The sequence below is a fragment of the Dromaius novaehollandiae genome, chromosome 7 (assembly GCF_036370855.1).
Source record: "Dromaius novaehollandiae isolate bDroNov1 chromosome 7, bDroNov1.hap1, whole genome shotgun sequence".
NCBI classification, from domain to species: Eukaryota; Metazoa; Chordata; class Aves; order Casuariiformes; family Dromaiidae; genus Dromaius; species Dromaius novaehollandiae.
The window spans coordinates 8,409,248-8,423,021 of NC_088104.1; the positions used below are offsets into that span (position 1 = coordinate 8,409,248).

Here is a 13,774-nt window from a genome sequence, read left to right on the forward strand (position 1 = left end):
TCTGCATAGAGTCATTATCACACCTTGCAGGTAGATCGAAAAATTAGCATTCTTAGGGACTAGTTTACAAACCTGTTATTGACCTTTTTGAGATCAAGATCCAGATTTAGTATGTATTAAAAATGCTTCATCTTGGGAGATATATACATAATGATATACTGGTATTGCCCAGAAATGAGAGCATTTACCATACTGATGTAACTACAAACTGGGAAAATGAGCTGAGGATTTTGTATAGACAGGTGTGCTTCAATTTTGCCCATGACTTTGGGATAGAAATATGGGTGTAAGAACATGATACGGAAGGATAGCACTGGATCTGCTCATGTAGATGAGATGTCTGGCAGTCATGTCTGGGATTTCCATATGTTCAGCAGCCATTTGTAGCTACAGTGTTGATTGCAGAAATTTTGGACATATGCATAAAATTCTTAAATTTTACTCTGTGAAATTTCAGTGTGGTAATAGAGAAGGTTCCTGGGGAAATGTATATGTATACGTTAGTTCTCGTCAGTATAGCTTATTACAAGTATTAGTGGTATTAGAGTCATGTCTGTTCTCTGCCTTCAGTTGTTGTAAGGGATTTTTTGTGGATTTTTAAAAAGTATTACTCATTTGGTTCTCTGTGCTTGGAATGGATTTGTTTTGAAATATTTATTGTAATATTATTTTTTTGATGTTTTACCAACACTGGGCAATGAAAACAGACTGTGTTTCATTTTCACTTCTGTTTTAGTACAACTTCAAGTTCCTCTGGCTTGTCACTGTGTACAACCTGCAAGATATGCATGGTAATATACGTAGAAATAACCCCCAAATTTTCAGTGATGTTGAAGCTGCCTTCCTGATTTCTGCTACATGCAGGTCATGCACTTTGGAGCAGTGATACTTCCTCTGCTGACATTCATGTGTGTGTCTCAGAAAGGCTAACTTCAAAGCAAACAATGGAGTGATTGTCCCATCAACAGGAGATACCTGGAAATAGTTTTCCTCCCTCCAAGAAGAGGGGATTTTATGACTGATGGAGGACCTGTTTTTGTGTACCATCTTTCTCACTGGTACGCAGATTTCTGTTTGGGAGAACTGGAGGCAGAGTTAATTCGCTGTCCAACTTCTTGCCTCATGTATTTGTGCGAAGAGGTGCCACAGAGCTCTCCCAACCTGGAGCAAGAACTGAGATTCTAAGGGGAACTGCTGGGTCCACGTTCTCCAGCAACACATTTTAGAAGGATTAAACCTGACAGAGGCTGCTTGGAGAGTAGATGGCTGAAGAGTTAAATTGGAATGATTTTGCAGGGTAAGGGGCTTAGCCATAGGCTTTTTCTGAGGTGTATGGGGATGAGAATGAAAATAACCTTGTTTTGTTGAGGGTAATAAGTGTAGGAAATTGGGTATTTTTCTTTATTTGGCATTACTTTGAAGGCGGTGAAGGAATTATAGCAAAATCTGACCTATAGCTTGGCAGAGTTTACAAATTGATGTTGCTGTACAGGTGGAGACAGTGGTAGATTTGTGGCTTACTGTGCTGTCTCTATTTTTAGTTTCTGACTGCTTGCAAGTTCCGTTAACAAATGCCAGGAAAATGCATTAGGATTATCTGCTTTGTTGTAGAGCTAATAAAATGCTGTCCAATTTAGCCAATAAAAAGCTAAAAGCAGGCTCCCACTGTCATGGCAGTGTAGCTGCTAAATGTATATAGTGACCCCACAGGATTTTTAAGAATCTGCTCTGTTCTTTCCTCATTGCTTGTTTCCTGTTGTTGTTCTGATTCAATACAGAGATTAGGAGTCCTTCTTTTTTCTTAATATCAGACTGTCATCTGGGAAGAACAGAATGTGTATTGAGAAGAAAGGGGATGAGGGTTCAGCAAAAACTCTGTGATCCATTCCTGCAATGCTGTTTGTTGTTTGCGGAGCATGGCAGCAATACTGGAGGCATAAGGACCACTGGTTATTCATCAGGCTGTTACCCAGGGGTCACAAGTGCTTGGATGCTGAAAAGTACTTCCCTACAAGTCCTTTCTTCTTCAGTGCATAGAATGGGACCCAGTCTTTGTCTTTGCAAGAGATGGTCAGATTGTGTCAAGCTGTATTAGTTGGTCCCCTGTATGCAACTATTATAGATGCTTAGTCTGCCATAGAGCCTAGAATCATGGAGAAACATCCTGATTAACTTGGGCTGGTTTATTAGTGAGCTTTATTACATTACTCGTCAGCTAGAGGTATTAATGTGCTTAAGACAATGTTGAAGGTGCTTTAGCATTGTTGCTTGACTTGGGAAGAAAGACAAATGGCTTATTATTCCTGTTAGGAAACTCGTAAGTAATCAAAGAATATGAGGAAACATCTTTCAGTTGCTTACACTGTCATTACATTGTCATTATTTATTATGGCCTTTTAACCTGCATCACTACAACTTAGTATTGTAGGGATTTCCAAGGCCTGGTGGTCTACTAGTCTTCCCTGCTAGCTAGCTAAAAGGTTTGAGCAGGCTTTTGACACTGGTCCAGTGATTAATATTTGTTTTTAATTATGGTTTCAGATAGCTCAAGCCAAACAGATTGTCTGTTTAGTGGTGTGCATATTCACTGCCGCAGAATACATAAAAATAAAGATAGTTCTTACACTGAGGACCTTATGCTTTAAATATGTCCCTTAGAGGATTCTTAAGGTCCGGCTATCTGTATATACTTTACAACCTGTGGAAATTGAATATTCATTTCTAAGGGCACCATTGAGTGAATTTATTCTAAATCTGGATTAGAGTAATGGCTGTCAATTTGGTAAAAGTAGAGGAGATAATTCCACTGCAGAGGCAGTCTAGAAATAGAAGTAAGAAGGGAAAAGAAAAGCATGGCTTCGAACTGCATCATACGAAAACGATAACTGCAGGAACACTGTGAGCTCATGTGTGCATGTGAATATCTGTATTTTGTTGATGCAATTTATGTGGTTTTTGAAACTCTATGCCTCTAAGCAGTAAAAAGCATGCAATGAAAATTTGATAGGTGGACATCGTTATGTATTGCAGTGTTCAAATTTGCAGTTGGAACACTCTGAGTTAGTGTCTGCTTGTCAAGTGTAGCTCTTGCCTGGCAAGTCTGACCAAGACTTACAGCCTGTTTTTCCACCTGGGAGATGAAGTGTGGAAAATCATGATTTAACAATGAGAAGGAGGTGTTAATCTGTACTTACTGTTTGATCACTCTTCAACTTTGAGAAAATGGGAATCCAGAGATGAATTTCATGGCTTTTCTTGGTGTTTTGGCCAATTGTGAGGATAAAGTCCAAATATCTGTGATACCTAGTCCAAATAGTTGTGATACCTTTGTGATATCTTAAGTAAATAAAAAAGGGATTATTTATTCTAAGATTTTTAAATTGGTTTTTATAGAGACAAGTGCCACAGAACTGTAGCTCACAGTTTCTGAAAAGAACAGTCAAACCATGGCAGCTCTGTTCTGCCAAGCTGTTCTAATGAATACTGAAATACCAAAAAATAGGTATTGCTTTTGTCAGCCAAAGATTGACAAAGTTGTTAATGAGTCTGGTTTTGTAGTTCAAGTATTTTTATTTTTACCAAAACGTGTTTTCCTTACCAAGTTAGCTGATACTTGTTCATGAAAGAGTAACAAAATTAATCCTGTTAGGCTTTATTTGGAGCCCTCTTAGATGTTCAAAGTGGAGTCCTTTTTACGCATTTTAATCCAGGAGCACAGGCTCAGTTAGTCCTCTTTTTCTCTCCACAATCTACAGAATGTAGCAAGAAAACTAGAGCTGTTCAATGGTATAGAGTTTGCTCATAAACATGGTGTTACTGTTAGCATATGACAGTTACAATTTGATGAAGTCACAGCTACAAGTGATAGCCTCTGCCATTGTTGTCTACTTCTTCCCTAGTGTTCCTCTTTTCCTCTCCGTGCAGGCCACCTGCTCTACGCTTCCTCACTCTCTAGCAAGCACTGAGATCGTCCCCTTCTTACCTGGCATACATTAGCTAGTCCCTGTCAGGGTGCAGCAAGGGCTGGTTGCTCCCTAAGGGCCAGGGAGCTGAGGGGAACAACACGGCCAGCCGGCCGGCGGCCTCGCCAGCCAGGGCCTGTCCCGCTGCCCCCAAGTGAGGTGAGCAGGGCAAGCTCCAGGGTTGGCAGTCGGGGTCAACTGAGAGCCCAGATTGCCAGGCGAGTTGGGAAAGATGTCTCTTGTCTTCCAGGCCATTGCTTGTTCCAGCTACTTGTGGTGTTGGATAATATTTCACAAAGCTCTTCTAAATATTGTTGTCTAGGAGAGCCCTTGCACTCTGTAGAGGAATGGTCTCTCACCAGCCTGGGGCTCTCTGCAGCTCAAAAGGAGAGAGGAGCCAGCAACTAATTTTTCTCCTAGATCCTGTCTGTGGTAACAGGCAGCAACTTCTGAGTTGAAAGCTTTGCAAAATCTGGACCTCTTGACTAATAGCAGCTCAACCACACTGCTTGACAACGTTTGGGTAAACTCAGTAGGGACAGTAGACTTTACTGAGTTTAGGGGGACATTGTGAATGCATGCTTTTTCCCTTCTCAAAAAGCAGGGGTATGCCTTTGAAAATAGAAGGGAGAGAAGTTACAGCAGGCTGTCTCATCCCCTCATTCAAGAAATGTTAGGATGTTACAAACTGCTATTTGAGTACAAAACTTGAAATTCCAAATTTTTGATTGTTTTGACTGTTTTGTCAGTGGAATGCCTTTTCTGTATTTTGGAGTCTAGGATTGTGACCACTGTGTTAGCAGCTTACAGTAAAAACCATCAAAAAATGCCTCCTCTATATTGCTAAAAATACCACTCATCGTACCTGAACAAATGATATTGTAACCACAATATGGGCTATTAGCAGTCTTTTCCCTTCAGATCTTAGGATTTAATTTGGCATTACCTGCTCAAGCCAGACAAAAGTCAAGCACGGCAAGATTTATACATATCATGTACTGATTTGCAATGCTATCATGAGAATTATTATAGTAAGACCTATATTACAGATATGAAAGCAGAACCTGGAAACCAGAAAATGTCACTGCCAAAAAAAGGTCGGCTTTCATGAGCTTTCAATTCTATGGTTGGTCCTGTAAGCCATAATTTTTGTGTATCAAGTCTTCACTTGTAAATTAAGGCAATAATTCCCAATATTGTTTGGAATTTTATAGCATGCATAAATTCCTCACCATAGTTTTGGGTATTTATTCTTTTATTTGCTGGAATTTTGGAAAAGTCTTACTGGCTGGCAGTTTTGGAAGTTGCTTTTTACATAGGAAGGAAGGAAAAAGGAAGTTTCTTTTAACATACTATGCAGTCATCCGCCTTTCCTCTTGCTAATCTGTGTTCAGCAGTTTGCAAGAAGGAAGCAAGGTAATCAGGAATTCATGTGCTACTTAATGAGTGTAAACATGGCAGCATCAAGGCCGTAGAAATTTGCACTGTTGCCTAAGGCTTAAGGCATGAAATTATAATTGCTAATGCACAATTTTAGCCACTTAGCGGAATTCCAGTAGCATTTTACAGGCTACGGAGTAGATGGCTTAACTTGCTATTGAAAGTTTTATTTTTGCTGGCACAATATTTCCTAGAATTGGGAAATGTGAGGTGATAGAATTAGGATGCATGGAATAAAATTATCTAAATGACAGTGTATTTTAGATGCCAGTTAGCTGTTTTTTAAACAGTCATTTTCTTTCTAGTGGCAGTATGCAGTCAAAATTAGAGCTGATCAAAATTTTTTCTGACTAATGCTCTGGCCATTGGAAATTGCTGACCTGATGGAATTTGAAACATTTCTTGGGGACGTGTAAATTATACTTAGTCCTTTTGATAGAAAGAAGGTAATCATGAAGTTCGGATGGGCCTGCATAGTTTTCTGTCAACAAGTGGACTTTTGTGTCTAGCTGGAGCACGAAGCAGTTTAGGTCAGGGAAAGTTTTCTGAGAGGCTGAGGTTGTGGTTTCAATATACGTTTATTCAAAACCTCATCTGAAAGGCAGCATGTTCCATAAACACACAGTTTCTGAATGGTATGCTAAATTCTGAATGCATTAATGTTTTGGAAGAAAGAAAAGCCATTTGCCACCATTTCCTGTGGCACAAGGCCTCTCTTGTAGACCTTTTCTAAGTGTCAGCCAGATCATTCTAGTGGGAACTGAATGAAACTAAGCCCATGTGCTGAAACTAGTTTCACAGCTCCCAGTTGAGAGAAGAGAGAAGGATCCAAGAAAAGATTTTCAATGATTCTAAATAATATTTTCTTTCCTTTAGCTGTCTCCGTAATGAGATACAGTGCATCATCGTTTGGATTCGCTGTAAGTAGAGATACAATTTAAATATTTCCTACAGTTTTTATGATGTGCTATTTCTGAACATGAAGTACCATTTTTTTTCTTGTTATAAGTTCATGGTAAGGTGTGCAAAATCAGTGATGGTTCAGAAAAATTATTATTGAAGTCACACCTTGGGAAGGGATAGATAAAGATGTTTTCATTATACTTTTTCAGTTTTTGACTATGAAATCTTATACTGGAGTTAATATCAATACTTATATCTTGTCATTGATAAATACTATCCACCAGATATATTTTTGCTTTACAGAATTTCTCAGCTTATTCATTTTCCATGTGGCTCTCAATCCAATTTCTGAAGTTCCCTTCTGAAATCTGTGACTCTTTTCCTATTGAAGTCTGTTGACTTTGGAATGACGGTTTTGCTCTCTAATAATTGCTGTGACTTTCCTGATTAGTGGCAGAGCAAAATATTCCTAATGACATGTAAAATGACTCAGATGTCAAATATTTTGGCTCATATGACTCTGTAGGAAGTTTGACTTGAATATGGGGGACTTGCAGTGGGACAAGACAATATTTTGCAGAATTTGTAGGTGTTACCTAACATCATGCCTCCATTTACTGGAAATACAAATACAGCAATTTTGCTGATGATATAGAATAATCGGCAATCTTGAATAAACTGAGATTTCAAAATAAGTTAATATTTGTTTGCTCTGAAACAACATCTTCTACCGAAGAAAATTAATGAATTTGCAGGAAAAAGGAGTGCTTGACAGGCATTTTAAAACACTTTTTCTTTTAGAGTCTTTGCATAAGAATCTCATTAGTGTTTTAACTCTCACGGTGCCACAGTGCCAGATTGTTTTTTTGAACTTCTCCACAGGCAATGGCTTACAAACATAAAGTTCTTAATCCCTTGATTGATTTACTGAGCTCTAAAGTGTATTATTGTACAATAATATATGGCAGAAATGTGGAGATCAATTTAATGAATGTAAATCCTACTTTCATTAAAATGATATCTTTGAAGCTGCTTTGTGCCTGTGCAGCATGATAAATGCATTGCTGTAAGTACAGGGCACATTAATGGCCCACAAAACAATTCACTCTGTATCTCTTTCAGTTTGATGCTACCTTGGATGTTTTGTCATCAGTGATAGTTCTGTGGCGTTACAGCAACGCAGCTGCTGTACATTCTGCACACAGGGAGTACATGTAAGTACACTTAATTACTTTTGGCTTTGATAGAGGCCTGCAGAGCTTTTGCTGTCAAGCTGTGATGTTACAGATTCCAGAGCTCTGACAGAAACACGTCAGCAAGTCTTCTGTCATGTCAGCAGCTATTCATTCCTTATGTCCATTTACTGCTTGATCCCAAACATGGAGCCTTTACTTGGGCAAACCTCCCTGTGGTGGGAATCTTTTTCAGCCAGGATGGTAATAGTTAGGGCTTTGTGTTTTTTTTTCCCGGCAGCATCTGTATCAAATGAGCTGTATTTGCAATATATAATGGATTTATACATCTCTTACTTTGTATTTCACTAGATAATTCTCACCAGACTAAGCTTTTAAAATAGATGCTTGTATTATACTTGTGCTTCCCTTAACAAGATTGGACCATAAATTTTAATGTTGAATCCCTGCTCTTTGAATCTAAATCACTTCAGGTTTTAGTGATATTATCAGAAGTTGAGGTTGCAGAACACCTGATAAAATTGAGCCTTTGGTGGTGATATGATAGTGGGATGACGTATGTCTCTTATAACTACTGTACAAAGAGAGAGAGAGACATGCTTTTATTATGGAACTACTGCTGTTTTGTTAAGTAAGGGTATATCAATAGTGGCATGTCATCTTTATGGAAGAAAGTATATGCTTACAAAGCAAGCACATTTAATGATTGTTGTGTGAATGATATGGTCTTTAGTCTGCTGTGCAATATTTATCACAGTGGAAGTTATATTCTGCAGCATTTCATTTTGTAGCATTTCTATTGGCAATGCGTGTGAGAGCTGAGAAGATCAGGTGGAGATTGGCTAAGGAATTGTTCCAGCTAGTGCATAAAAAGGAGCTTTACCTCCTACACAAATTTAGGGTATATCTAGATGGAAAATTGTAGTGCAGTGTGGGCAGCGTAGAGTTCAGCATAATCTCAATTTGTCAGCTTTGTTCTTATGTGGTGCCATAGCTAGCAGTACCCCATCTGGCTTGTTCGAAGGTAACTATCTCTCTGAAATAGACTGCAATTTTGAAATACAGGGTGATACAGTAGCTTTTATCCTGAAGCACCATTAATGTAGTCCCTTCCTCAAGATGGGAAACCTGATGAGACTGAGCTTTTGTATAACTCTGAGGATCATTTAAAAAAAAACAGAAGGGACTCAAACTTGTCTTCATGGTCCCTACCTAAAACCTAAGAAAACAGTGAACAGTATTTTTCAATGCAACAGCTTGCCAGTGCTGTCAATTCCTCTCTGGCAGGGTTCCATACATAATAGTTTGGAATTAAAGGCCACAGAATACTGATGTAGCATTGATTCATAAAAATAAGTCCAGAAATATTTGATTAAAATTAGTTTTCCTGTACAAATTTGGACATCTTAACAGACATTTCCTTCATATCTTGCTTTTGTGGGCGTCCACAGAGATCCTCATCAACATTTAATAAACATACTTTTGAAATCCCCTTCTGCTGAGCTTTTTCAAGTGAACCTTATGAAGTACTTTATGGAGAGAATAAATCCCAATACAAAAGAAGAATCAGCATATCCCTATGGCCAAGGCAGCAAAGTGAACAAGCAAAGTGGCAAGCATATTTTCCTGCTTTTTATGCTTATTTTTAACTTGCTTTCATATAATCCCTCTGCTTTTCATAAGGCTAAATTAAGTCAATGAATTACTTGCCATGCCCTCTAGTTGAAGACAGCTAAGGTTACACGATGAGATCAGCATTGAGTCAAAGAACACTACTGTATGCTGGGAATATTTATCACTGGATAGGCAATCTGGTTATCTCTCTGTTTCTAAAACTGACAAGAGAATCATGGTATAGACGAGCAAAGAGGTGATTGTATCTGTTAAGACAATTATTAATTGTGTCAGATTTTTGAGGGAGACACATTTATAATTTCCTATTGTGTTTGCTCAACATCTTGCTTGAAAGGCTGCATGTAATTACTTTTCATCTACTTTGGGGAAATGTTGCATGGCTCCTCTTGGCTGCTTGCTTATCTTGTAAATAATCTTTGTATCATATTTGTCTATAACTACACCTGTTCTTTCACAGTTCTTGTTTTCTGTGTGCCAGTGCCTCAGTGGGGAAGTCTGCTTTCAGACTCCTGGACAGTTTGGTGGAAATTCGTGTAGGTGCTTATGTCATGCTGTGCATTATTCATGTTCCTGTGTGCCTAGCCATACTTTGCCTTAGCATGGGAGCTACGTGCCTGTGCAAAACTCTGGGGTTTTGTTGATGCATTGCTGCTATTTAGCAGAATAAGGTATACCAGAGCGTGTTCAGTTTAGTTCTTTATTTGTAGCTCTGTCTTTTATTGATCTAAATGTTACATTTGTGTGTGTTCTAACGTATCTGAAAGTAACCCATATTCCTGTGCTCCTTGACAGGAGCTAAGTGCAATCGCCAATAAATTACATATTGCAGAGTTATAAAAATTCATATTTTGGACACTTGACAGCAAGAGATTGATTCGAAATGTGTTGAAATCAGTGGAAAGCCTCTTACTGAGGTCAAAGTTAGATCTACTGTTAGACTTTGTTGAGAGAGAACATAAAGATAAAAATTAAAAAAGAAAAGAAAAGATATAGAGAATACAGCCTGACTCATGATGCACTATGAATTAAATACTTACAATAAAATGCTAAGATATAAAAGAACTGTGTAATAGCTCTTGAGAATATAGCCATATGGAAGTTAGAGATGCAACCTTTCATAAGCTGGTGCTCAGAATGAACAGCAGGTATCAACTCAATGTGCCAAATTCTGTTAAGTCAAACTCATGCAATTCCATTTGACTTCAGGGGGATCGTAGTACTGTAATTGGCATGAAAATTTGCCCTACAGAGTTTAACTGATGTCATTTCATTTTTACTAATTCATTTGATGTCTAATTTTGTGGAACAAGATGAGCAGTTACTTTTTCAGTGTACATGTGATTGGAGATGGACAGGGCACATCTTTGCTGATTCTTTCGATGGTTCACGTGCAGTAACTACACAATATGTTTAAACTCAACCTTTGGGATCGATCTTTCCTGAAAATTCTTTGACATTGGTGGCCTGAAAAGCTGAAGCTTGCTGGCAGGCTTCTGAAGTCTTATTGATAAAGAATTTTTAAGTCATCATGAAAAGATATATCTGGCTGGGCTCAAGGTGTGTCTTAACTTTTGTAATGACTTTTTTATGCTTTATTTTGTAAATATATCAAGTGACTTTGAAAATATAATCAAGATTCACATAAATCAGGTGAAAACCACTATAAGACTGTAAGACTTGCGAGACACTGCTTCATCCTGTCTAGCCAGATTATTAATGGAAGGATGTAGGAGTGGGCTGAACATCTGATATGTTTGTGACTGGTACTTTTGGATTGTTTCCCACTTCACCATTTTCTGTTTTGACAATCAGATAAAGGAGGATGAAATCTCTCAACAGGCCAGTACGTTTCCATGTATATTTGAATGGTAGTTGAAAGAATCATAGATCTTGAGGAAATGCAAGAATTGGGAAGGACTACAGATGTCTGGGAAGAGAGTTTGAGTACATGATTTGTGAGTGCTAGATTTGCTCAGCATGATCTCTTGGATTGCAAATAAACATACAGGGAAGTTAGAAGTGTTGAACAAATCATCAACAAAGCAATGATCAAGAAATCCAAGAAAGAAGAGAGGGCTGAACAAAAGATGAAAGCGATGACCAAAATAAAGTTCTTGCAGTTCCCTGTTTTTCTTCGTGAGAGGAAAAGGTGACAGGAAGGAATATACTCTGATGTAGTTGATTAAACCAGAGACTGCAGAAATATAATAGAGCCCCTACCTGTGTGCTTTGGGCCTGGTGCATCTTGCTCCTTCATGATGAGAGAATTTATTGGCAGTGCTGTGCCTATAGACTTGATACAGAATCGTAGTATCATAGAACAGTTGAGGTTGGAAGGGACTTCCAGAGATCATTGAGTCCAGCCCCCTGCTCAAAGCAGGGCAAGCTAGAACATGTTGCTTGGGACCTTGTCCAGTTAGGTTTTGAATATCCCCAGGGATAGATGCACCACAACCTCTCTGGGCAACTTGGTCCAATGTTCAGTCACCCTCACGGTAAACAAAAGTTTTACTTTTTAATGTTTAAATGGAATTTTTCACATTTCAATTTGTGCCCATTGCCTCTTTCCCTGTCACTGGGTGCCACTGAGAAAAGTCTGTCTGTGTCGTCCTTTCTGGAAGTGCACTCTGTCCTGTCATCCAGGTCATTAATGAAGATGTTAAACAGTATCGGCGCCACTATTGATCCCTGGGGGCCAGTCACCACTAGTGACTGGCCTCCAGCTGGACTTCGTGTTGCTGATCACAACCCTTTGAGCTCAGCAGTTCAGCTAGTTTTTCTGTCCACCTGCCCATCCACTTATGTAGCCTGTACTTCATTAGTTTGTCAATGAGAATGTGATGGGAGACTTTGTCAAACGCCCTACTAAAGTCAGGATAAACAACATCCACTGCTCCTCCCTCATCCACCAAGCCAGTCATCTCACTGTAGAACGCTATCATATTAGGTTAGGTGTGATTTCTCCTTCATATATCCATGCTGACTACTCCCAATCACCTTCTTGTCCTTCATATGTTTGGAAACGGTTTCCAGGGTTATTTGCTTCATCACCTTCTCCAGGACTGAGGGGAGGTTGACTGGCCTATAGTGCCGTGGATTCTCCTTCTTGCCCTTCTTGAAGATAGGGGTGGCATTTGCCTTCTTCCAGCCTCAGGAACCTGTCCAGATTTCCATGACATTTCAAAGAATATTGAGAGTGCCCTTGCAATGACATTGGCCAGCTCCCCCAGCACTCATGGGTGCACTCTGTCAGGTCCCATGGACTGTTGTATGTCCAGTTTGTTTAAGTGTTCTCTAACCTGATCCTCCTCCACAGAAGGTAAGTCTTTGTTGCTCCAGGTTTTTGCACTTGTCTCAGAGGTCTGGGATTCCAGAAGGCAAATCTTACTGGTAAAGGTTGAGGTGAAGAAGGCACTGAGTGCCTCTGCCTTTTCTGTGTCCTTTGTCACCAACATCCCTGCCCCATTCAGCAGCAAACTCGCATTTTCCTTAGCCTTCCTTCTGCTGCTTGTGTACCTGTAGAAGCCTTACTTGTTGCCCCTCATATCCCTTGTGAGATTCTTCCTTTTCATATCTGAGTTTTTTCAGGAGCTTCTTGTTCATCTGTGCAGGTCTCTTGCTGCATTAGCTTGATTGTGTGCTTGTTGGGCTGGACCGTTCTTGAGCTTGGAGGAGGTGATCCTTGAAAACCAACCAGCTCTCTTGGACACCTTTTCTCTCCAGGGCCATATCCCATGGGATTCTTCCAAGCAAATCGTAGCACCTGGACAGAAGCACCATAACCTTTTTGTTCCAACCACTCACTTGAATCATTCTCCTCTTAGGAAGCTGTGCCAGCAGTAGGTTTAGTCACTGAAAATAGGAGGTCACCAGCTGAACTTGTCCAGCTCTTAGCTACTTGATAGCCTTGCTGATTAACGTAGTTTGTAAACGTTTGATGAATGTGTCTGGGCTGGCCTGGCTTTCACTGAGGCAAGCACAGGAAGCTTAAAACACAGATTTGGCTTTGGAACAGCAGGCTTAAAACACAAATTTGGCTTTGAGATAACAGTCTTTTGATGCATGTTTTTGATTGTGAAGTTCTGCTGCCAGTCTGTGTAATCTTCCTCGAAAGAGCTGAGCAGCTGTTTGAGCCATTACTGTAACTCTTATGAACATGAGACAGGAACAAAAGTTATTACAACAAGGTTATGTATTTGAATATGTACTTAAATAAAGCCCATAAATAAGCAAACTACATCAGTGAAACACTTATGGAGCTGTCCATTAATCAAAGTAAATATTTCTCTGCTGGGCAAAAAAATTTGGCATGTCATTTTGTAGGTTTTGTTACATCTTGCCAATTCACTTCTTGCCTAAAACAACAGTTGGTCTCGTGGGAAAAAGACAAAGTGCAGATCTATTGTTTCCTCTGTATCTTTAACTGTCATCAGTTTGTACAATTCCTTTCAGGAATGGTTTTCTGAGGTTACTTCTTCCACTCCACTTACTGCTGCATCTTCTGCCTCTCTAATTAGATAGATACGATAGATAACCCACAGATTTAGAAAGTCTCTGAATGGTCCTTTGACTTTAATGAAGCTCACCTGACAGTGTCTCTGAGAAATAGGGAAGAGCTAAAATACATTAACTGACCTCTCC

The 13,774-nt window shown here is 39.3% G+C and overlaps 1 protein-coding gene across 2 annotated transcripts in view; it reads left to right on the forward strand.

Annotated features, from left to right (window-relative positions):
* The window catches only part of TMEM163 (transmembrane protein 163), a 114,116-nt gene that overhangs the window by 59,117 nt on the left and 41,225 nt on the right, over positions 1 to 13,774 (forward strand). For both annotated transcript variants that reach the window (XM_064514624.1, XM_026108751.2), the window contains 2 exons: positions 6,279 to 6,322; positions 7,428 to 7,519. In XM_064514624.1, coding sequence (XP_064370694.1) covers positions 6,279 to 6,322; positions 7,428 to 7,519 — 136 coding nt within the window. The remainder of the gene's footprint in view (positions 1 to 6,278; positions 6,323 to 7,427; positions 7,520 to 13,774) is intronic.